This window comes from Falco peregrinus, chromosome 7 (assembly GCF_023634155.1).
Source record: "Falco peregrinus isolate bFalPer1 chromosome 7, bFalPer1.pri, whole genome shotgun sequence".
NCBI classification, from domain to species: domain Eukaryota; kingdom Metazoa; phylum Chordata; class Aves; order Falconiformes; family Falconidae; genus Falco; species Falco peregrinus.
In genome coordinates this window covers 49,653,250-49,677,740 of record NC_073727.1, presented here as the reverse complement: position 1 = coordinate 49,677,740, position 24,491 = coordinate 49,653,250, and the positions used below count along the sequence as shown (strand labels likewise).

General features: G+C 47.2%; 2 protein-coding genes and 1 long non-coding RNA gene across 6 annotated transcripts in view; 1 reads left to right on the top strand and 2 right to left on the bottom strand.

Annotated features, from left to right (window-relative positions):
- The window catches only part of SLC22A2 (solute carrier family 22 member 2), a 17,582-nt gene extending 3,945 nt beyond the window's left edge, over positions 1-13,637 (top strand). Inside the window, exons 3-11 of the mRNA XM_055809673.1 lie at positions 1,390-1,544; positions 2,362-2,530; positions 3,366-3,480; positions 4,019-4,125; positions 4,285-4,499; positions 6,424-6,532; positions 7,278-7,390; positions 8,367-8,466; positions 9,867-13,637. Of these exons, the coding sequence (XP_055665648.1) occupies positions 1,390-1,544; positions 2,362-2,530; positions 3,366-3,480; positions 4,019-4,125; positions 4,285-4,499; positions 6,424-6,532; positions 7,278-7,390; positions 8,367-8,466; positions 9,867-9,933 (1,150 nt within the window). The 3' untranslated portion in view covers positions 9,934-13,637. The remainder of the gene's footprint in view (positions 1-1,389; positions 1,545-2,361; positions 2,531-3,365; positions 3,481-4,018; positions 4,126-4,284; positions 4,500-6,423; positions 6,533-7,277; positions 7,391-8,366; positions 8,467-9,866) is intronic.
- Positions 1,532-4,436, bottom strand: LOC129784858 (uncharacterized). The gene is made up of 3 exons (XR_008748004.1): positions 4,352-4,436; positions 2,412-2,725; positions 1,532-1,728 (listed from the first exon to the last, which is right to left on the bottom strand). It is a non-coding gene; the product is annotated as an uncharacterized LOC129784858 (long non-coding RNA).
- SLC22A1 (solute carrier family 22 member 1) lies at positions 8,428-24,491 on the bottom strand. Of its 4 annotated transcripts, XM_055809671.1 has the most exons (12): positions 24,174-24,491; positions 23,349-23,656; positions 21,403-21,506; positions 20,181-20,335; positions 18,095-18,263; positions 17,044-17,158; positions 16,825-16,931; positions 16,505-16,719; positions 15,965-16,073; positions 15,475-15,587; positions 14,310-14,409; positions 13,663-13,811 (listed from the first exon to the last, which is right to left on the bottom strand). In XM_055809671.1, coding segments are annotated over exons 1-12 (1,563 nt in total). In that variant the 5' UTR covers positions 24,175-24,491; the 3' UTR covers positions 13,663-13,744. The 4 variants fall into 4 exon arrangements, with proteins under 4 accessions (XP_055665644.1, XP_055665646.1, XP_027652783.1 ...); XM_055809669.1 differs by lacking the exon at positions 13,663-13,811 and adding an exon at positions 8,428-9,038 and having other exon boundaries at positions 23,349-24,491; XM_027796982.2 differs by having other exon boundaries at positions 23,349-24,491.

Genomic DNA, 24,491 nt, shown 5'->3' with positions numbered 1-24,491 from the left:
TCTTTTTACCATGGCTTATTATCAAGCAAAAGTATGAAAAGACATGAGGGAGTAGGATATCTTTGCTGCTAAGATAAAGCACATGCATGTCATAGTGTCGAGGGGTTTTTCTACTGCTCTGCTCACTGCTGTCCTGCCCCAGTTCACCATGGTCCCTCCGCTGCAAGCACTCAAGAGCGATACAAAATCCCATACCGAGCAAGTGTTATTCTTAGGGCAAAAACAAACAAAGAGCCCTCAAATTTAGGAGAGGGACTGGGGAAAATCCTCATGAATTTTGTGTTTCCTGGATTCGAGATACTCATCTTCTTCTTGTCAGACAGCCTGAGTGCAGCTGGAGTGCTGGTTTTCCTGTGCATGAGATTGCTGCAAACTGCTGTAGTCAGGACACCTCCTGAAAACGTTTCAGGTGCTTCAGGGAAGGTTTCATAAGCTTTGCAAGTGTGCTTCTCTCTGAGGGATTAGACCTACTCATCTACTTGATTGGTCTCGGGGCACACATCCAGATGCTGACTTTGACATTCAAGGGCCATAGCTGTCTTGGAAATTGGCAGTCCTGTGCCCCTAGGGAGCTCCCGGGGTCAGTGCTAACATGCAGCATTGCACCTCTCCCATTCAGAGCTGGGGCACTGGGAAAGGACCTTTGCTGGAGAGGACTCTGCTCGTGGTCTGACAAGGCTCTCTTGAGCTGGACTTCAAGACAAGTCAAAAACATCTGTATGTCAGGGTCCTGACAGAAGGAAAGTTTGAGCGATGGGATCTGCTGATGTTATTGTGGAGAACAGAAGACATTTATTTTGGCTGGCATTTATTATCATGCTATTTTTGTTAGTGGACATCCACTAGTTTAATGGTTTTTATAAATCATACTTCTAACAATATTTATCTCTGTCAGATAGAAAACAAATGCCCTTCCAGCGTTCCAGTAAGCTTGTTTCTTTTGGAAACAATTTATTTCCATCAGTGAGTCACGGTGATACAAGGAATGACAAATAACAGGGATGTACAAAACCCTCTTCAAGAGCTCAATAGTCAGCCAAGATTAATGAGAAAATAGGTAAAGATCACAGTTATTGAACAAGGTCCCCACTAAAAAGCTATGAAAGCTTTGACAGATAGGCTGAAGAGCCATATCAGAGCATTTCTTGAACTCATCAGCTAAGTCATTATCCAGAAGTGAACAATAACCTGAAAACAGGACAGGAGAGTCCCCTGGGCTTCCATTGAGATGAAAAATGTTGCAAAGGAAGAGCAGGTACAGACTCCTACTCAAAACAAACAGAATAAGGTGACAGGGACCACCTCCAGCCTCTTCAAACCCTTTGCTCTGCCACCATGCCCTGCCAGCAGCTGAGCCTCTTTCTTCTCTTTTCTGCTCTCCCTCTGCAGGTTTGGCCGCAAGCTCTGCCTCCTGGTCACAGTCTTCATCAGCGCGGTCTCAGGGGTTCTGATGGCCTTTGCACCCAGCTACAGCTGGGCAGTGATCTTCCGCCTGGTACAGGGGCTCGTCAGCAAGGCGGGCTGGCTGACTGGCTACGTCCTCAGTTACGGCAGCTTGCAATTACATTTGGGGGGGAGGAACCCCCTGTCTAGCAGCAGGGCTGACCCCCACTGGTGCCATCCAATTTTTAAGGAATTGCATGTAACAATAGCAGGGACACTGCTATTTACTGCCAAACAGCACCTCTTTACTTGAATCCAGGTGTTTAAGACGCAAGCTTGCGCCTGCTTGTAAACATAAAGGGAATAATTAGGAGGCAGCTCTGAAAACTAGGGAATGTTCATACCTGGAGAAGCGTGTGCCAAAATGAAGGAAAAGGTCTAGAGACAAGAACTAACTGAAAGCACTACGAAGATGTATAATGCTTTTCCAGGAAAGGCAGCAAGCAGGAGATGAGGGCTAACACTTGTGTTTGACAGCTTGGGTGCCAAAACAGTTTTTGCTGTGCTGTTTCAGGTGCTTGGAGGGCAGGGAGGCTCTGTTCCCAAGCCGTAAGGGAGGAGGGAGATGGAGGCAAGCAAATTCCAGCTGTCTATTTTATTTTCCCATTTTAGTTCTTAGCTAGGAGTCGGAAGAAGAAAGCACCCTTTGGCTCGCATCGATGGGTGGGGGCCTGACACCCTTGAAGGCAAGGGTAAAGTCTCCAGCTGACCAGTGGAAGAGGAAGGGTGGGGACTTGCCCTGTAATTTACACCAGGGACCCAAAACTGCTCCACTTTCCTATCTAAACCCACACCTGCACGCCGTGACGCAAGGGCACAGATAAGCACAGAGGCTCCATGTGGTTTTAGCTGGCAGGAGTTACATTCCCCCAGCTCTCCAAACCAATTTATTTTTGCTCATACAACTGACCTTTCCAGTTGCAGAATTTGTTGGCCCAAACTACCGGAGGGCAGCGGGCATCACTTACCAGCTTGCCTTCACGCTGGGACTCCTCATCCTCACCGCCCTGGCTTACGCGCTTCCACACTGGAGGTGGCTCCAGCTCACAGTCACACTGCCCAAATTCTTCTTCTTGCTCTATTATTGGTAAGTGCCTGCTCCTACAGCTCCCAGCAACACCAAGCCACATCGACAAAACCAGGGGATTGAAGCTGAGAGCTGAAGCTTCTCTGTAGGGATTGGCCATAGTGCTACATGTAGGATTTCCAAGACAACATCAGATGAGATCTGGCATTTTCCTTGCCCATGGGTTTAGTCTGAATCACCTAAGAGCAAGATTACCTGCAACACATTGCAATGCTTCTGTGTTTAGAGTCCTTGCCACCCATTAAAAAATAAGAAGTCATTATTTCTTGAACAGTATGTGAGCTGCTGTGAGAAGTGAGTTTTTCTAATCATCGATTAAATTTGTTTGGGTTTTTTAATGCAATCAACAGGCTTTTGTTGACTATTTATAAAAAAAATGAGTAAAAATGCTCCCTAGAAAATTCTATAACTACATCAGGGAACAGATTTGGGAGGGTTTTTTCCTTTGGTCTTTTTATGAAAGGTTATTTTTAACATGGAAGATCAGGTTTACAGCTGTTCTTCTTTATACCCACAGATTATTAGTCATTTCTAAAACATGTCAAAAGAATTTTATCAGAGTAATATTTCCAAACTATAATAAACTGGGTTTAGCCTTAAATATATATATATATATATATATATATTAAAAATCAGGCTGCGTTGTCACTCAAGTGGAGCACAAATCCGAGTACAATCACTGACAGCCACAGCTACCACTGAGTTCCGTACAACCCATGGATATTCAGTACACCTTAGGATCCTAGCCTGAGAAACTCGATTCTGTTTTCATTTTCTGTGTACCACTGACATACATTTTCTTTCCCTGTAGCTGTCATGCTTATATGTGTTGCAGGTGTCTGCCCGAGTCTCCCAGGTGGCTAATAGCTCAAAAGCAAAATGACAAAGCTATGGAAGTTATTAAACACATCGCCAAGGGAAATAAGAAGAAGTTACCTCTCTCTTTCCAGGTGACTGCACTGCATTTGCTGCATGTGTGCAAACAATGTTTTGGGTTTAGGACTGTTTTGTGTTTAGAGTAGGGAGCAGCTTGGTGACAAAAAGCACTGCAGTTCCCTAAAGCAAAGGCAAGTGAGTTTTCTTCAGTTTGACTGCCTAGAACCCTCACAGAGCGTATTTGGGAAAAGAGGCTCGCAAAACCAGCCAGAAGACAAGAAAAACTCTTCCTTTAAGTATCAATCAAAAATAAACTCACCAAATCTTATGACTAAAAATCCCAGAACACCTTTACTCATTATTTGTTACATGCTGCTCCATACCATGCAATAGCCTCATACACATGGCTACACAGATATGAAGACTGGTTATATAAATTTTCACGCTTCCTTTTCTCAAAACACTCTGGAGAAGCTATTTTGCCCCCAGTCACTTAACTGGCAAATGAAAACCCCCATCCTCCCATTAATCCGGAAGAAAATATTCATTGTAGTGCTTCCCACCCTCTCCCCTGCCTACTGTAATCTCTTGTTCTGTCGCTTGTGCTCCCAGAATCTCAGCTCCGAAGATGAAGATGGAGAAAAGCCAAAACCTTCATTTCTAGACCTGGTCAGGACACCTCAGATCAGAAAACACACGTTTATTTTGATGTACAGTTGGTAAGGGAAGGCTTTTGCAGCCCAAATGGAGGTGTGTGATTTGGTGCCCTAAATCGTCAACAATGATGTAAGCCTGTTTTGCTCCTAACCAACTGCAAATCTCAGCTCTTTGCATAAAACAAAGGGTTTGACTTCATTCACATCCTGTTCTCTACCCAGGTTCACAAGCTCCGTCCTCTACCAGGGGCTCATCATGCACATGGGAATAGCCGCTGGGAACATGTACCTGGATTTCCTCTATTCTGCTCTTGTCGAGTTCCCAGCTGCCTTCATCCTCATGCTAACACTGGATCGTGTTGGCCATCGCTACCCCTGGGCTGTGGCAAATGTGATGGCAGGTGGTGCTTGCCTCATCACAGCGTTAGTCCCAGACAGTGAGTCACGCAAACCTCCTCCGTCAATGAATTCTCTCCCTGTCTCTTGGTTATTGCCCTGGAAAATAGAAAACAATGCCTGCTAACCTGGCCCATGTCAGTACTGTGTTCCAATGAAGGCAAAACCATAAAAGCTAATTTACGTCCCACCATCAGCGTTTATACCAGTTAACGAGAGGCTGGAGAAATGGGGTGAACTAAATTTCTGAAATGGCATCAAATTAGATGGCAGGTCTGCATGTGCTAGATCATGAAGCATGCTGTGTTAAGTCCCCAGTTTTTGTCTGGCCTAAAATTTGGATCTGAATGCACACTTCAGCGTTTTCACCCAAAACTCCCATGTTTTCTGTTTCTAAAAAGGAAAAATGTATGGGCGCACACATACACTTAAACACCATATGGGTACAGTAAGTGCTTTCTGCCATCCACAGTGCTGCTGGCATGAATGTAGGTTGTTGAGCAACCACAGTGACAGAAACTTTGCTTTTGTTTATCTAAGGGTTCACTCCAAGGCCACAGTCTCAAAGCAATGTGTCCCTTAAGGGCCACTGAATGAAACATCTTACCTTTTTCTTTATGGCATACAGCTAGACTGGAACTACACACATAGAAGTGCCAAACAGCTGTCAGTCATGTGGGACAAGGACAAAGGACAAAGCCACAAAATGTTATGGAAAAATGTCATAGGGAAAAAACCCAAGGTGTCCAGACAATGGAAACTTATTTTAATGGGCAACTGGGGAGTGCAGGGGCTATGCAAGGACTACGCTGGGCTTTGCTGGGGGAGCCCAGGGGTGGAGTCCTGTGGCCCCACAGCTGCTGCCTGTGCCAGGGCAAAGGGAGCGGCAGTGCCCGGGTGAGCACCTTGCCCCAGGGACAGGTATGGCCAGTGAGGATGCTGCTGCCAGCCTGGCTCAGCCATGCCAGCAGGCTTGGCAGCAGCAGCCAACAGCAGAGACCCCAGCCTTCCCGGCTTGCTTGCCCACGGCAGCACCACCAGCCCTGAGCTGAGCCACCTTCAAAGCCCATAGCCCCAAGTCTGACCCTGCAGAACAGGCTTGTTTTACACCCAGGCAGGCCCTGCGGGGGTGATGGGGTGAGCAGAGCCCCAGCAGGGAGGCAGGGACCGGCCCAGGCACCTACAGCTGCAATTGCTGCAAACCACAGGCAGCAGTGCCTGGCGTCTCAGCTCTGGAGGCGCTTTGTTGGCAGGGCTTGCCAGCAGCTATGGGCCAGTAAAATACTGCCCTGGGCTTGATGCATCCCTCAGCTGCTAAATGAGGGAGAAACTCCATGCCCCAAGTATGCTAATAGTTGAAACATCTGAAGCCACCATCCAGGGTCAGTTTGGGGTCTACAAGCCCATGTGGCACACAGGTATCTTAGACTGATTCTGGCTTCAGGGCTGGGATATTCATTAATTTGCAGCTGACAGCTATAGCCCCAGGTGTGAAAGCAATTGTAAAGCACACACTGAGAGACAGGGAAGCAAAACAAACTTGTCCCAGCCTGAAAGCAATCGGAAGCCTCTGTGCAAAAGTATGGAGTATCTTGCTGGTAGCAGACTTCAACTACCAAACAATACAGTTGCCCTCTTTAGTTTTATTGCAAGCAAGAAATGGTGTCTTGTGTAAACTTTCGGTTAATGCACTGGATAACCCAAACTACTTTGTATCATTGACTTCTCTCTGTGACAGAAAACTAGCAAAGTCAAGTCTTGGTTATTTGACTGAGTCACAAGACAATTGCATTATAAATTCTTTATTGAGTGAAATAGAACATCATCATGTACTGTCCACTTGAGCTTTCATGATAGCAAACTTACTGTTTCCTTAAATTAAATATTTAATGCTGCTTTATGTCAAGAGCAGAAAAAAACCCGCAGTTTTGTATTCCAACCTTAACGAGCACGATGTCTTTACAGCTCTTTATTGGCTTAAAATGACAGCAGCTTGCTTGGGCAGGATGGGAATTACCATGTGCTATGAAATTATTTGCTTGGTAAATCCTGAGCTGTATCCAACATTTCTCAGGTAAGTGCACCATCTTCTGTTGGCTGGTAAAAGCACGGGGTGTTTCTCTGGGAAAGACTGCAAGAGGCCAGCTCAAGGCTGTGGATGCAGCTGAGGAGCCTGTGGCTCGTGCACTGACCTGCAAAAAGAGTTCGCGTGTATAAAACACACCTTGCAAAGGTGGAGGAGAGCTGCTGGGTGGTACAGCAGAAACTCGCCCCCTTCCCTGCTTCTGAGCCCAGCACTGAGGCAGGAGGTTTCTGAGGGGATGTGTGAGAAACCTTCCCAAACATCCTCCAGGCTTCCCTTCCAGTGCAGTTCAGTGAACCAGGAGAAGTCAAATGCTCATTCACACCTCTGCTCCAATACAGGGCTAGTCTTCATGTCTTGTCTCATCTAACTTGCTCCTTTCCTCACCCATTTCACCTTGTCATATTTCTCCATGGGAGAATGCTCTACCTGTGCTCTCTTTTGACTGTGTTCACCACGATGGGGGCCAGGCCTTTCTAAGCACCTTCCTAAGCCCCAGGAGGTTACCTGTCTTCTCCTCCCTGAGACCCACAGCACATCCCTCCTCCCACCAGCTGCAAATTCACTTGGACAGGGCGCTGACCCACTCATCCTGGCAGCAGGGCTGGGCAAACCTTTTGTGCATCCTGCCGTGGCACTGGGGTGCAGAGCTGGACGAGGCACTCCCAGGCGTAGTCAGTGACGTGTGTGCACACGTGCATACATGTGTGTGCGCATGTGTGCATGTGCTTTGCAGGAACCTGGGAGTCCTCGTCTGCTCATCCATGTGCGACCTCGGTGGGATAGTAACACCCTTCCTTGTGTACAGGCTAGCAGAGCTCTGGCACGAACTGCCCCTGGTCATCTTTGGTAAGAGAGCTGCAAGACAGGTTGGCTGGCCACAGCCTAGATGCGTGAGTTTTGTGATCTATTTCCCACCTTTAAAAAAGAAATGTGGAGAGCTGTATATACATGTGCACACACATGTAAGGTGCATCTTGGTAGGTCTGTTTCATCTGGAAGTTGGAGCAAGGTCACCCCTTAGCCCTATCTGCAGTGAAGGGGATCCCATGGTTTCGGGACAGCTCTTTCAAGCTTTGTCTTCCTCCTGCGGAGCCCTTCCCAAGGCAGGAATGTCTTTGGGTTCTGCTGCTCTCATCCACAGTGTGGTCACAGGACCTGCAGTGCGAGCAGGATGGCCTCTTGTCTCCCTACACAAAAGTCACTCTCCACCTCTTGCTGGCACCTCAGGGGGCCCAGTGTGTCGAGGATCCCATGGCAATTTAGGATGGCAAAGCAGCAGAACAGCCTGTTAAGGCTGCTATCCTAAAATAAAAGGCTGCCTTGAATGTCTGGTGCTGCACGGGTTCAAATCGCTGTGCCTGCATGCACCGTCTGCCCTGAGCATGGTCATAGGAGGATCCAAAACTAGTCAGAAGGTGAAACTGGCCAGGTGGGCTGGTAGCAACCTGTTGCGTATGTCCTAATCCAGCCAAAAGTGGGGATGACAGCTAGCTAGCATCACCCCGATCCCATGACAGCTAGGCAACCAGAGCCAAAACCTGTATCCTTTGCATTGCGTGCACAAAGCAAGGGAGCCAGACCACCCTTGAGTCTAGGGCCCAGGATTGCTTGCCAGGCCTCAGATGCACCTCAGAATTGTCAGCAATTACTCTGAAAAATGAGAATCGTGTAGATGAAAAGCCAAGAGTTATTACCACTTTGAGGAGTCCTTATTCAATCATCGAGGCAGCTGTGTCTCACTGGGAATTAGTGACTTGGAATTAAACTCAGGTATGACCATTGCATTGCCTTTGTGATCCTGAGCCTTGCTCTGTGTTGGCAGCTGTGATTGCTTTAATCGATGGCTGTTTGGTTTTGCTCCTACCTGAGACGAAGGGAAAGACTCTGCCTGAGACCATTGAAGATGCTGAAAATCTGCACAGGTATGGTAGCATTAAGTATCCTTCTGCAGAGCAGAGCAACTCCACTTTACATCTGCAAAATCTGCTAAAAAAAACCCCAACATTTATTATACATCTCTGAGAACCTGTTGGGTTTTGTTGTAGACATATACAGTGGATGGCTGGTGGGTAAGACCTCCAGGAGCAATATCAGGCTCTGGGCTCTCCTGTGTGATCTGACAGGAATCCACTAACACCTTAGTGGGAGCCAAACAGTAAGAGAAAGTGTGGAGGATGGTTTCATGGGCCATCTGAAAAGCACCGATCTGGGCTTCAGTCGCTCCTTAGGCAGCGCACACAGCCAGTCTGCCTTGAGAGGCGTCCGTCAGCATGAGGAAATGTGTCGTCCCTGCCATGGCCAGCCACTGCCAGCGGCTGAAGGCAGCTTTCAATCAGGAGAACACCCTGGCATGTTCTTTCATGAGGCTTTCAGCAGCTCATTCAGCCGTCCTACGTGCTCAGGGAAGGTGAGGCAGATGGGTGAAGGCACGGCTCCCCAGGGAAGAGTGAGCAGGTTGGCGGCATGGAAACCCTACTTGAGTTGCCTGTCATACCTGTGGGAAGTAAAGCCAGGAAACACAAACCTTGGTCATGCCATCCTCCCGAAAACTTAGCAGTCCCATCTAAGCATCTGTGGCCAACAGCTGCACCCTGCGTGTGCCTGGGGGTGCTCACCACCCCGTCTCACCTCCCATATGCAGCTGTGCCAGTGAGGGGACCATCCCCAGAGGTGCTCACACCCAACAGGGACAAAGCTGGCTGAGGTCTGGTTTTAAATCTGGGGAGCAAAGCAGGGAATGTCCTGTAGTTTCAGTGCTTTCTCCTTCTGGCATGACTCACACCTGCTGGAGCAGCTTCTGGGGTGAGGGCAGAGCTCCACAGGCACTGAAGGGGCTGCTCAGATTTACTGAAGCTGATGCGGAGCCAGAAAACACTTGTCCTGGTAAAAAATGAGGTGTGGGAGGAAAAGGACACAGCCTGGCCAGAAAGAGATGGCAACATAGCACAGGGTAAAACAAGGAGAGCTTGCCCCTAGGAACAATTAGGAAGTCCATACATGTAACTACACCCCCAGATGTTACTTTAGCAACCACTTCAAATAACAGTTTTTACAGCAGGAAGTGTCAGAGCTGAAGTTAGTAACACTGCTGTTGTGATAGAGTTTCCAGACAGCAGCACAGCTGCAACGAGGCCACTGGAAGTCTCCAATTTGCTCCTTATTCTGCTGCTCTTCAAAATAACCTAACCTCATCTGAAAAATTGCCAGTGATGAGATGCCCGTTAAACCTAGTCTTCAGTGAATGTAAGCACATGGATTATTTGGTGTACCATGCTGTTATCCACCAGGAGCATCATCTGCCTTTTCTCCTTTCCTTCTGCAGGCAAGAGAGAAGCAAAGAAAAAATGATTTATCTTCATATTCTGAATTCAGAACCTGTCCCCAAGTAAGGACCCATTTTGCCACAAATCTGCCTCTGTTGGGGCAGGGAGGCAGAAGCAGCCATAGCAAGCCCAGCCCTCAGCCCCAGATGCAGTGGATGAGCCAGACCAACGTGGTGACCTTGTCCCCACTGCACTCCCAGCTGCCAGCAGTCTGCGGCTCAGGGACTTCCTGAGCCAGAGGTCATCTGCCCACATTTCTGCTTCAGTCCCCTGTGGACCATCCTTCCGCAAATTTTTCTCTTTGCCTTCTGAACACATTCATACTTCTGGCAATCCAGGGCATCTGGCAGCAATGACTTGTACGGCTTGATTGGGAAAATCATGAAGGAACACTTTCTGCTGCTTGTTGTAGAACTAAAATTCTCGTCAGGCTGCTCACTCACAGCTCATCTCTGCAGCGAGCAGGAGTGCGCTCCTGAGCCCAACCCACCTCCTCCAAGCTACAACTGGTTCTGCATGAAAGCAAGCATGTAGGCAGTAGTGAATTAACTGCCAAAATTCCCCCTTAGACCCCTTAAAATCTGGGTTCTGTCAGTCGGTCTATGACTCCTGATGCCCAGCAGATCAGATTCGTGAGACAGCTCCTGCTGCCCGGCAGCGAGCACCGCTGCTGCAGAGCCAACTTCAGGAGCCCTGGGCACCCGCAAGCCCCTCTGCCCTCCCTGTTTGCTCCTCTTCTTCCAGAGAAATAAGTATGAAAAAGAAGCACTTCTAAGACCAGACTGGCTTTTAAGCTTTGGCATCTCAGAATTTGGCTGCATATTTGGCAAGCTGGAAAGCAAAAAGGAGGGTGAAGAGGAGTTGGAGGCAGCGAAGCCTCAGGACATGGAGGTGGGGGGGCTGTGTGCAACTACGATTTTGTTAAGGATCAGTAACGGGACAGGGGGACAAAGCAGCACCACGGCCACCCACCAGGAGCAGCACGAACACTAACAGGACACTATGCCCTGCATATTAAAGCATACCCATGTTTGCGTACATGCAGTGGGCTTACTGATGCCATGAGTTTGTTTTTTTACATGGTCAACTCCAAAACAGCTGTAAGGGGTAAGGGCTGACACAAGGGGGAAAGATGAGCCAAAATAGGATATGGTTTTTTAAGTAGATCTCCCTCGATAACATGAAATTCACTGCTCTAGAGCTTTTGAAGGTTGAGGGGTCATCTGCACAGCCCTTGGAAAGCATTTAAAATGTGATTCACGCAATATTCATCAACTTGTGTATATTCTCTGGATTTGGGTTTGTCTCCTGACCAGTGCCAGTTCTGGGAAAAGGCCCTATTTCTTCATATTTTAAAACATTTACAGAATGTAGGATCACACAGTGCCATACAGTAGGGATGGGATTGGAGCAAGTTGCAAATAAAAGCTAGCACATGCATCTTTTGATCATATGATAAACAGGAGAACTGGAAACCACATGAACTTTGCACTGGCCTGTAGGGTGTGATTTTCCAGCAATTCTTGAACACATGCACACAAGAACACCTTGATAAAACAACCATGTTAAGATTACAGCTTGCAGACAAGAAGCTTTAACAACCTTCTGATACATCACAGAGGCTTTGGACACATTTGATGGCACAAAATTAACACTGGAGTCTCCAAATAACAACTATGTTCAGGTGGTGGTGGTGGTTGTATATCGGTGCTGAGGGCAGGGGACAAAAACAGTGCTTAGAAGGTGCTGCCCTGGACCACAACTGCAGCCAGTCTGTCCATCAGATGATGCCAGGGAGAACACCAGAAACTTTGTAAAAGTAATGGAGCAATGCTTTCCAAAACCCAGTTATTGAAGGTTGGTCGGTACCCTGAAACATGGAGATTTTATATTCTCTTCAGGCACAGTCCTTACACAGTCCAGTTCTAAGTAGCTGGGTGAGGAACAGGATCTTCTTAAAAGGCCAGTGACGCTTTCATTAACCTGGGCACGGCCCAGTCCAGGTGCTCCCTGGGTTCCCTGAGCCAGACAATGGTCAGGCACTGAAATGCTCCTTCCCAAGCTCCAGGGACAGCCCTGCCCCTGAGCTGGTTAGCTCCAGCAGCCCCAGGAGCAGACAAGCTTCAGCTGCTATTAAGGGGAAGAGAATCTGGCAAACTGTTGTTTTATCTACAGCAGGACTTGAACTCGTCTCACACCCCAGAGGAGATCCACTCCTACGGCATTCCCAGGACAAAAGGCTTTCTGCATTTTGAGAGCAACCACGTGCAGTTGGACCATATCTGAGATGTTTCATTGACTTCCCAACTCCAAGCAGCAACCCCTGAATGGACAAGGTCACCAGCAAGGAAACTGAAGTACATTTGCCCTTGTGCTCACTGAAGTGCCACCAGAAGCAAACGCCATTATAACTTGTAGGTGACTGAGAAGCAAAGGCACACCAGAGCCTGCCCTGTCTGTAGCTCCTTCTGTAGTTACTCATTTATCCAGCCCAGTATTTGCTGTGCTTGACTTCTCGCCGCCTCCCTCATTTTCTTTCTGCAGAGCTTTCAACAATTTTCAAATCAATGCACTATAATAAAGACAGCTGTTCTGACAGATTTCTTTTGTTGCGGAGCAGAGACATCTCTGCAGCCACAGCAGGATGCCAGCCCCACAGGACATGTAATTACATCCCCACTGTCCCTCCTGCCCATCTCAGGACCAGCTTGTTCCCCTCTGACCCCAAAGCAACACTTTTGCAACTGCCTGGGCCAAAGTCACATCATTCCCGATCTGTCACTACTCTTGTCAGAGCAACCTCATCATGGCCCTGCTTGACTGGACAACATGCTTCCCTGCTTTTGAGGCCCTCGCAGCAACACTGAACATTAACTGGCTCAGGCCAGTTGAAAGCAAGGGCAAGGTCACCATACTGCCACACTGGGAAGCAATCCTTGGGGAACTTCACCCTGTCTGTGTCCAGCAATGCTTTGCTCAGCTGGGAGATCTCTCACTGCAGATGATCATTAAAGGGCAGCATTATCCTGTGCCCTGCTTATAGCATCCTTTTCGAAACCAGCGTTGTGCAGCAGTGCCTGGGACCAGCAACACAGACAGTGAAGGGGAGCCACAGTACCATTGTGCCTGTTCTCCTCTGCAAACACGAGCCTGTTATGTTTGCTCAATGGGATGGACTAGGAGATTTGTGAAAGGTGCTGGATATTCCCTGGAAGACCCAGTGTTGTCCCTAATTCTCCCTGAGGCACTGGATCGCTGGCCAAAACCCTGGTCAGAGTCCTGCAGGTCCCCAAGCCTGAGCCCAGCCCAGCCCAGCCCAGTCCAAAGGGGGAACCCTGCAGGGCTGCTCCCCCCAAACACTTAGAGATACAGCTTTGTCTTCAGCCTCCAGTAGAGCAGGACTCTGGTGGACTCTCAGTCCCTCCCCTGGCAGCTGTCATTCCCAACTGGAGTCTCAACACATACTTTATAATAATATTCTGCACGCTGGTGCATGTACATGCCCTGGTTCCATGACAGAGGTAGATCTGTTATATTCTGCTGCCCCTTCAGAAGACAAAACAAAGTCAGACTTCATGGCGGCTTATAAAGTTATGTTGCAACAGAACCCACCATCCCCAAGTTGACATTTGTCACCATGTTGAGGTATACACAGCTGGTATGAAAATTTATCTTACTGTGGACAGAGAGGGAAGCAGCTATGCAGGAATAGGGACAATCCCACCAGAAAACCCTAAACATTGTAAATAATGGAAAGGCAGACAAAAAAAAAAAAAAAAAAAAAAAAAGACAAGCCTTTTGAGAGAGCATTTATTCCAGTTTGCCTTTCCATGCTAAGTGCCCTAAAGTTGACTGTCCAGGAAGAATTATGCCCTCTTCAGTCATGTGCTACTTCTGATGTTTGGACATGGAGATAGATTTTTTTGGCCTTTGGAGCACTTTGCCTGCAAGAATAACAAGACATGAGCAGCAAGCCAGGAGCAAAAGGCGTCCAGTGAGCACCTAGGTTCAAGTTCTTCACTTGCTCTGCCTCTGCCCCAAAGAAAACGGGCACCTAATTCTGTAAGTTTGCTCTGGTTCCCTAGCAGATACTGGTGCTTCACTCACCTCATGAGTAGCTGCTATCAAGACTGCATTTTGTCTGTCCCACTGTTAGGGTTTTTTAAGCACAAATAACATTTATAAGAGTGTTGCAGCAGGTTTGAGAGACTAGTAAAGTTATTCACAGGCCAGGAAAGACCTATGCTGCTTGTTTTCAGATGCCTAGGTAGACAAGCAGTAAGGGTCCAAAATCTCTCCACCTAGAATCTGAGAATTCACTAGCAACTTCTTGGAAACATAGGGGGCAGCCAGATAACCCCTGGGCTTCCCTAGGGAGCTCTGGGCAGGAATTTCGCACAATTTCAAGTGAAAGCTGCTAAGAGTTCAGCATCCTGACTCACCCATGGAAGTTTTCAACATCTTCAACAGTCTCAGGCAAAACTCTTCCTTTAGTTTCAGGTAGAAGCAGCACCAATCCACCCGCAAACAAACCAAGAACAGCTTCAAATTGAACAGATGCGCAAAGAGCTTGTTAGCACACACCCCGCTTCCTACTGCCTGACACAAAGGACTTGTAAATGGCATTTTATTTTGTTCTTCATGCAAGACGTGTGCATTAAGGCTCTGTGTGCAAAACAGTCGTGCCATCCCTGGAGGATGTGGCTGCCACGTGGAGACAGCAATGAGCCAAGTTCAGTTGTGTTATGCACTGAACTGGGGCGTCTCAGACTGGACAGACAGTCCCTCCTTTATAGAGGAAAGAACCCTCTCTAGTGGGAGTATGCCAGGAAACGCATTCACTTTTTCTGCTGTTCACATAAGATTAGAAAATACATACAGGATGTATTATCTCCTACACAGTGTGATTAACTTCTCCACTGATGATTGCTTTTACCCACTTTGTACATGTTTGGTGTCTATATTTTAAAACTGCTAAGCACCCTCCTAAATGTCCTGTCTGTCAAAAACTGTGCATTGCCATTCAAGACATTTTTCCAAGTAGCGTGTTGATCTAAAGATTCAGAAAAGTTTTGCAGACCCTGACCTGAGAGTTCAGGTCCCTAGTCTGCAAACACTTGTCTTGCATTTATTTGCCAACCTCTTTCCAAACAGCTGGAGAATAGCCAGTTAACAGACTGTCAGAAAAGCTGAAGTGTAACAGCCACACTTGTACTCCATTAAATAGGCAATTACATGAAAATCTAAGTTTTGGCTCCTGGACTGAGACAATATGCCTCTCAGAAGAGCAGTAATTCATCAGATTTGAATCCATCAAATACTAATCGCATCAAAATGTTTCTCAGCCCTTTGCCACCTGCCAAACCTGTATTCACCTCTGACTTCCTTTCAAATGCAAGGGAAAATAAAAAGTACAAGGGCAAAGGAGACACAAATGCATAAGCAAGCTCCAGGTTGTTATAAACTGAAGGTTGTACGTTGCAGAGACAGCAAGGGGCTTCTGCTGAACTTGGGGCAACTGCCTCAGTGGCTTTTCCCTTCCTTTGAAACTTGCCCCCCTCTGCTGCACCCCAGGAGTGGCCCACAAGGCGGGAAGGTGGCACTTACTGAAGACTATCAGTGGCAGATCATGCCAGATTTCCACCAGTCTGTAGACAATGAATGGGACGATGACTCCACCAACATCACACAAGGAGGAACAGACCATCACCCCTAGGTTCCTGGTTCAACAGCAAAGGGATCACATCAGCGTCAGAGTACTAGAGATGAAAGAGGGCAGGTCACAGCTCTGACCCTTGTACAGGACAAATCCAAGCACTACGTGGGACTTCAGATGCCTCATCCACCCTGGTTTTCTCCACTTTTCCCTTTAGTTCAGTCCATGAGTTTTTCACTTGCCTTAAAGTATATTTGCTCTCCGTGTTAAGGTACCTTTTTAAAGCATTTTAATTGTGCTTCACCTACTTCATGTTCAGCAGTACTCCTGTAGCTCTGAAGCATTTGAGGATAACTTAATTTAGCATAACGTGTAACACACCCATTGGCCTCCGCTATTTGTTCCCAGGCCAAACGCCCATGGGGAGAAGGATGCACCTACCTGATGTATGTTGGATACAGTTCAGTGTTTACAAAGCAAACCATTTCAAAAGCCATTGTGATTCCCATTCTCCCAATGCAAGCAGCAATCACTTTTAGCCAATGTATGTCTGCAGAGAAAATGCATTCAACACATTTAAAAGCATCCCAGCAATTTAGCAGGTGTGAATACACCAGTGTTATTTTAGAGGGACTTCTGATCCCATGTCACTTGATGTTTTTAAGTGGCTTTGTTTCACCTGTGTGAATGAGGGGGTGGGAACAGTCAGCACCTCAAGATCTGTGGCACAGGGACCTTCCCAAAGCAGCACAGAGAACCCAGGTGCTTTGAGATTTATTATTAGCAGTGCTACAAATCAACCTCATTTCACTTCTGCAGCACGAGCACTGCTGAAGGTCACAGGGCAGCACCCGACAGCAGGTGTGGGTTTGTGAACCTTCGGGGCTGGGGCCTCAGGAAAGGGATGGAGAGGTGGGTGCTGTTCCCAGGGGGCAATGCCAGGGTGGGAAGCCACCACATGGCTTAGGGCAGGAGACTCACCCTCTGGGATCAGGGCTGTGACAAGGCAGGCAGCCCCAGCCACCAGGTTTGCCACAGCCCAGGGGTAGCGCCGCCCGACTCGGTCAATGGTGACGATGATGATGAAGGCGGCTGGGAATTCAACAAGTGCAGAATAGAGGAAGTCCAGATACATGTTCCCAGCAGCTATTCCCATGTGCATGATGAGCCCCTGGTAGAGGACGGAGCTTGTGAACCTAGGTGAAGAGCATCCCAGCTTTGTTAGAGAACAGAGGTCTGTGTCCTGCTGGCACCTTCAAAGCCAGAGCTTCAAAAACAGCTCTGCAATATCATCTTCTTACCAGTTGTACATCAAAATGAATGTGTTTTTTCTCATCTGTGGCGTCCTAACGAGGTCAATGAATGAGGGACTCTGCTTTCCACCATCTTCCTCTTCAAAATTAATGTCCTGCAGAAGAGCCCGTACAAAGTACAGAGTACAGTAAGTTTCTGCTGTGAGGAACCGATAGAAGGGACTGTCATGATGCTTACTTACATGTATAGCCAAACCCTGAGCTCACCTCAAAATGGGAAGGCATTTTTTTCTGATTTTTTTTAGCCATATCACTGATAATTTTCATAGCTTTGTCATTTTTTCCTTGAGATATCAGCCACCTGGGAGACTCTGGGAGGCACCTGCAACACAAGTGGATGTTATCATATACCAAAACATAAGGCCCCCATAGTGCTCCCACGTATAGACACTGCAGAGAGTGCTTTGGTTGAATAGAGGCAGGTGGGGAGTTGGGTTCGTTGATTTGTGTGCTCCTCCCTCCATCAGGAAAAGCAGCGTATCCCACCGCTGAAATGGGAAGAGGAGCAGTTGTGGTAGTAGCTTTAGTCCGACATGAATCTACTAAAGGTAAATCAGGGAAGAGTTTTGAACAGGAGTATTGCTATCATTTTATTCAGCCCATTTACCACAAACTGTCTCCTTCTTAGGGAGCCGTTTTCCAGTTGTGCCATCACAGGTTAACAAGAAGTAAACAAGCTAGAGCTCTCTTACCAATGCACAAATACGGCAAAAGGAAAACAAGTCTTTGTACTATTCCTAACCTCTCAACCTATGCAGACAATTTCCAAAACAGGAAGCCTTCCAACTGAAAAACATCAATCAAAAAGAGAGGAGTAAATCTAAAATAAAGGTGAACCCACAGACCAGAAAAATCTGCAACTTTTTTTGAACACGTAAACAACCTGTTACAGTTACGTTAGCATTCAACAATCTCTCAATAACCATCTTTTCAGTGTAGGATCTGCTAAATTATGTCAAGGCATTTATTTTCCTTTATGAAATGCTTAACAAAGATAATAGATGTTATTAAACCACTCTTCCCAAGTGTTTTTCAAAGTAGTCCGTCTTTTAAACACAAGTCAGGGGTGGTGCACAGGCTAAGATGCAATGAACTCTCAGTCGCTGAGGGGTCTTATTTCCCTCTCCTTTTTGCTGTGAACCTTGTAAAAGGTGTGCACAACCAAAAAGCAGTGCCAGATCTCCCTCAGTATCAAGCTTCAGGAAGCAGGAGAGTGGTTTTGGGGTCGTAGGCAGAGGTACAAGGAAAGCCTGTTTACCAGTAGTAGAGCAGGAAGAAGCAGCTCGGCAAGGTGACGGTGAGCTGCAGCCACCGCCAGTGGGGGATGGCGTAAGCGATGGCATCAAAGACCAGGAGCCCAACGGAGAAGGCCGTCTGGTAAAGGATGCCTACTGTCCTCCGGTACTTCGGACCGACAACTTCTGTCACTGCAAACATGCACAGAGACAGGTGAATGACAGCTCAGCCACGACTGCGCAGCACAGGAGTAACTTGCTCTGCAGGGAGGCTGGAAGACCAACGCTGCGCTAACACCCTGAAGAAACAGTCTTGCTAATCCCTGGGCTTCCTGGCATGAAGCCTCCAGACAAAATCCACTGGTGCTTGCAGAGGAAGGTTTGCTTTTTGGTCCCCCAGGCTCCAGCAGAGGAGAAAAAACTGCTCCTGCTCTTGCAGTGGCCTAAGGCATCCAGTACTGTCCCCTGTCATGGAAACCTCTGAGTAAATCAAACATTCCTCAAAGTGCACAGATGGGTTTTGTCATAAAGATCTAACATGATGTCTCCAACCAAATAACAAAGCAGAATATTTTGTTTTCTAAGTGCAGCCTTTCAGCCTGCATCTGGCTCCAAGCGTATGAGAAACGCCTGTACCACAGGATGGCATCGAGCTTGCTGGTCAGGACAGCACCATGGCTCATCTGCACTTCGCAACTGCACATCACAGGATAGACCCACAGGTTAAGTCTTGTTGATGCAGAGCTAAAAGCAATTATTCCAGCAGACAGGCACAAGCACACTCAAAATTTTGCATCCAGTTCTGTGATTTGAAGAAAGCAAACTGATTTAAAAAAGAATGGAAAGCAGTTATTTAGCAGCTGAAGAAAGTGCTGCATTTTGGAGCCACAGATTAGCTAATACTGCAGGGCCAAACACCACACAGGGGCAAGGGCACCTCCTCAGGCTCAACAGGACTGAGCCAAAAGCAGCTGAAGGGTAGGTAAGCGCCCCAGGAAAAGTGTGGTAACAAGGCTGCTCTGTCCTTATACCCTTCCCTGGGCAGGCAGTATTGGCACCCTTAGGGAGAGGATAAAATTTCAAGGGGCTTTGGGGCTGATTCTGCATGACACCTCTCTCATGAGAGAGTTTCAAGGAGAATCCAGAAGTAACAAGGTGCAAATGAGGGAAAGTATCAGCATAGGGCAAGTCAATGTCCTGAAGGGGATTTTGTGCTCTAAAATGGCAGGAAGTTTCCCAGAAGAGATGATGAAGATCTTTTTTGTGCCAGGTGGAGATTTAAGAGGCCAAGCAAGCATCTAGAACATGCACAGGAAGGAACAATCATGTCTTGGCAGAAAATGGTCTGGACTGTGGGCTACATGTTCTGATTTTATTTGTATCAGACATCTGGGTAACTGCATTAGCAAGATGTCCCTGCTAAAAGACTTAACAGAAGTTTAGGGTGTTAACATTTACATTTTTACCATTATCGCAATGAAGTGGATCATCCAGCGCCATGTGGCAGAGCCACCTGACACCCTAATCCAGATAAGGTTCTGTTGGGTAGCGTTTAAAATAATTTGCTGCTTTGGTGATCGCTTGATCTTGGCTATTTTTGACCAGAGCCTGAGCTCCACACCAGAGAAGCCCCAGGCAGCTCCACCATGCACCAGAAAGTGATCCTGAGCCACCCCAGCCCTGCTGTCCCGCAGCCAGACTTCACCGCCTGCCAGGACCAGCACGAGGTGCTGGAGCGGCCGCAATCTGCCCCGGAGCCATCGGCTTCCCCAGCCGGTGCCCAAGGGGAGGGAGAGCAGCCCAGGGCCCAGATCCACAAAGGGGAGAGCCAGTCTGGAGGTAACAGCCCTAATGTACTGCCGCTTGCCTGAGCTTGGACGGCTACTGTTGCTTCTCCCTAAGCACAGTGCTTGAAACAATCCTGAGAAGTCAAAGAGGGAGAAAACTCCTTGATAAAATACCATGGGGTAGGCTTTTTTTTTTAAAAAAAAAAAAAAAAAAAAGGCTTTTGTTGAGGGGTTTGGTACTTTGGTGGGTTTTTTTGTTTTCATCTTCTGAAGCTAGTAACTTCAAAACCAGTTTTGCTCCTGGGAAAAGGTCTGAACTCACCCAGGATGTAGCCTGCAGTCCAGCAGCCCTTGCTGACCAGCCCTTGCAAGAACCGGAGGATGACTATCCACAGGTACGTGGGCACGAAGACAAGAAGAATTCCACAGACAATGTTTGCAAGAATTGTATTTAAGAGGCAAAATTTACGGCCAAACCTGAATTGGAAGATAATACATGTAAAGCAAACCACCAGTCATGAACACACAGGTGTCTTAAACTACTAAGAGCTTTGTGCACCTTTTGGGGAAAAAAAAAAAATCCACCTTTGCTGTACATGGAATAGATACATACTTTTATTCTCAGCCCATTACTCACATATCTGCTTTTCCATCCAATGAAAAATTACTGTGCCAGTTGCTCTGCAATTCCACAAAGACTTTCAGGAAAAATTAAAATTTCCCAAGTTAAAGAACCATAGCGCCACATTTACATATATTTGGACTGTGACTGTTATCCCTGAATTTCAGAACAGGTGGCTTAGTAATCTGCTTTTTTATAATGGGGGTGAAAACCAAGTACATGTTATTGTGATTCTGATACATCTACGTGCACCAGATTTATAACAAATTTATGTACCACAACCTTAATCACCAAAAATCTCATATGTATGGATCTTGTTGTGAGTGGGCTGCACTTCACTGTACTAACTAGGCAGGAGGTGAACCAGGAGGGAAAAGGGCCTTAAAATACTGGCATTTCTTTCTTTTTAACCCCAGCCACCTGCGCTAGGGTGGCTGCCTCTGAACGTGGCAGGACACAGGGATTCCTGCTTTTTCACAGTGACTGCTGCTGTACCCATTTGGCAATCACCGTGTCTACTATTTCAAAGTTTCTCCAAAGGAAGCAAGACATCTCCAAGCTGCAGCCACATGGAGCGTGACAGATCAAGAGGGGCTCCAAACCAGCATCTCCTGGCTTCGGTTAACACCCCAGGGCTCTGGTGTGGCATGGTAGGGAGTTTGGGGTATACGGTCCTGAAATTGTCCTCACAGGCTCTGCAGGACGCACGGAGCGGGATATTTGCACAGAGCACTAGGTATGACCTAAGAGGCAGAGTACTTGCTCTTCATACCATGACATACCAGGACATCCAGGGGTTGACCTTATTTTGAGAAGAGCAGAGGTAGTAGCAGTTGCACAACCTTCCTCTGCCTTTATCTAGGCTTAGCTGCTCAACACCGATAAGCGAGGTCAAAGGGTTTTACTGTCAGCCCACACGTACCTGTCTGCTATGTAGCCAATGTTTATGGAGCCAATAAAAAACCCAGCATTCACAGCAGACTGAAAGAGGTCCAGCTTCCAGGAGTCCTCACACACCAGGTTAAACTAAAGGATCAACCACAGGTAGAAACAAAAATGTGAAATGAGGAGCTGGCTCACAGCCACAAGTTTAAATCTCTAACTGAAACGAAGGAGACTTGTTTCTGGTCAACACCTCTTTTATCAGCACCCAGAAATCCTACTGACGTAAGTGCCCAACATTAAAAATGGGATCCAGCTGTTGAACAGTTTACTGTTATTTTCCATGCATGTCTTATCTCGTCATTAAATTATTACCTGCCAATGTGAGGACCCTAATTTGTGTTAGGTCTTGTCGACCAAACCAGCACGGACCTGATGATCAACCCGGGCTTTTCAAACAGCTTTTTTTGTGGCTGATGGTGAACCTGTCTAAACAGTTCTGGTTGCCTCATACCCTTGCAGACCCCTCACAACTAAGGGCGATGCCTTCACTAAAGGTATCCCAGATGCTTGCAAAAGCCTGCCTTGCCCCACGTCCTGTGGAGCACTGGCTCCCTGAAGGAGGGTGGGAGGAGGTTTCTGCATCTGCCCCAGAGGCCACGGCATTTTCTCCCTGCTCTGGTCTTTTGCCCTAAATCGTCCTACAGCTTCATATGTCTGGAGACCACATATTTTGTATCCAAGTCCAAGCTTTATACCACATGGGTACCCACATATATTTGCTCGTTTCTGGTTATCCTGTGAAGAAAGCATCCCATGGGACTGCCCTCGCAGCCCCTTAAGAAGAAAAGGGAAGGTGACTGATGTGGGAGTGTGACTGCACAAACCCACACAGACTGCAAGCTTTCAGCTTCCCACAGTCTCAAGAAATCATGGTGGGGGCACCTGGTCCACAGCATCTGCTTGAGCCTTTGGCAGTGAGATGTGCCTGCTGCACTGCTCCTTTGTAGAAGTCCTGGGTCACCCTCACTTGAGGCGTCTCACTTCCTCACTTTAATATCACACCGTCCACACCTTGCTGAAAGAAGTACACACGGTACACCACCTAAAATCTAGCTCCAACCTCTAACAAGACTATAAATTCTGAAGTTGCTAGAGCACAGAATTTACCTACTCCTGTATTTGCATTATATACATACATATATGGGGGAAATACTGCATTAGGTATATGGGGGAAAGAATCCTGACTTCCACTTATCTCTCAAAATTTGTTGGAACTTTCTATGATGAAATCAAGTTTGTCATCCCAGATACCAATTTATTTTTAAAAGTTAAAGCACCTGAAACACTGAAGTACTCTGAGTAGCTTAAGTACCATTTTCAGTTTATTCAAGCAGCTTCTGAGAACATAAAACAGTCATCAGCTTTTCCACAGTTTATTCATGACTTAAGCTGTTTAATTGTGGCAAGTGATAACCTTTTCCCCCCCACCCACTGCCATTCAACGATATTTGAAACCAACTTTAAAAGTAGTTTCTTCATTTAAAAAAAAAAAAAAAAGGAAAGAAAAGGAAAAAGGAAAGAAACCAAGACCTTCACGCCTGGGCGTGGATCCCAGGAGGTCCCTGCTCAGGGATCAGCCAGGTTTGTTTGCAGCGCCATGAGCTGCTGCTCCCTCACCAGGGCTGTTTACACATTTCCACCAATCGGACCTCTCACCAGCAGGGAGTTTCATTCAGAACTGGACTTTATCTGCCTGGGAATTTATTTGCTGAAATATGCTTTGCTCCCCAGCTAGAGATATAAGCCTCCCGAGCAGCCAAGGCAACGCTTCACAGCAAGGACCGAGGGAAGACAACTTGTAAAGCACCCGGCATGAGTTCACAGTGAGAAAGGATTCCTCCTCCAGGTAAGCAGGTGTCTCTAACATAGCCAAGCCTACATCAACCCTCTCCCACAACACGGGAAAGGGGGCATTTGTTTTACCTCGGTCACGAGGGAGGTCCCTGGGGAGTCATAGACCCAGCCGTCCCGGCAGGGACCGAGGGGGACGGTGCTCCGGTTGCCCACGAGGCTGCCGAGGGGGTCAGTGCAGCTGATGCCAGTCGTGTTCCAGTCCACCTCGTACCTCCTGCAGCGGCTGCTGAAGTCGCCCCCGTGGCCGCCCCACTCGGGAACCGTGTGATTCAGCTGCTCCTCCAGGCTCCAGCCACAGCGCTGGCTCAGCTCGGCCACCCCGGGGCTGAAGCAGCGATGCTCCGGGATGAACCCAAAGAAGACGACACCCACATACACTGGGGTGAAGGCAGCAGAAAGCAAACACAGGACAAAGAAGGTTTGCTTCTGGAACCTGTCAAATTCTCCAACATTCTCTAAAATGTCATCTAAGGTTGGCATTTTGGCATCAAACCCCCCTCAAAAACCTCATCTAGGTCCTTCTCTGCAGCACTGATAAATAGCTTTGCTGCCAACCAAATGTAAGTGACAAAGACATTTGACCAAAAGTCAAGACTAACTCCATAAATTATTAAACTACATGTTGCAAGCTTTATTTTTTAGTTTTCATTTGAAATCAGACCTTAATTCACCCAGGGAGAATTTGCATTTAACCCCTAATCAGAGTGCATATATGTTCCTTTTCACCAGAAAAGCCCCTACCAACCACAGAACTTCAGTTGTTTGTTTTGGGGTTTTTATTAGGCAAGGCAGCCTCAAAAGAGGCATTTTAAGGAGCAAGTGTAGATGGAAAATTCCACCAACATACAAGTCTAGTGTAGCAGTTGCTGAGCACCACATGTGAATAAGGCTCACTAACCAGGCTCTACGAAGAATCACTAAGTACACTGTGAAATAAAAGCATCTGTGTGTTGAGCCATGTAACAGTAAAGGAACAGCTTTTCTGCAAGCTCCAATATCATGTGTCTCGCTCCTTACTCTCCACACTCCTTCCACCTCCAAGGAAAACCTCTCCTCACCTATATCAAGGAACACAATTTTCACCTGATCGTATTTTTGCAGTGACACAATGGAAAAAAAAGCATTCAGTAAGGAATTACGCACTGGGCGTAGCTGTATTGATAGCTGTATGAAGCCGTAATATACAATACTTATGGCCAAATCAGCTGCATT

Excerpts from the sequence above, each read along its gene's own strand:
- SLC22A1 (XM_027796982.2), bottom strand. The coding sequence starts at position 23,759 with ATGCCAACCTTAGATGACATTTTAGAGAATGTTGGAGAATTTGACAGG. Across the intron at positions 18,264-20,180 it reads GACTGCAGGCTACATCCTGG|TGACAGAAGTTGTCGGTCCG; the intron begins GTGAGTTCAGAC and ends GCATGTTTGCAG. Across the intron at positions 15,588-15,964 it reads CTGTATCCAACATACATCAG|GAACCTAGGGGTGATGGTCT; the intron begins GTAGGTGCATCC and ends CTGTTGAACCAG.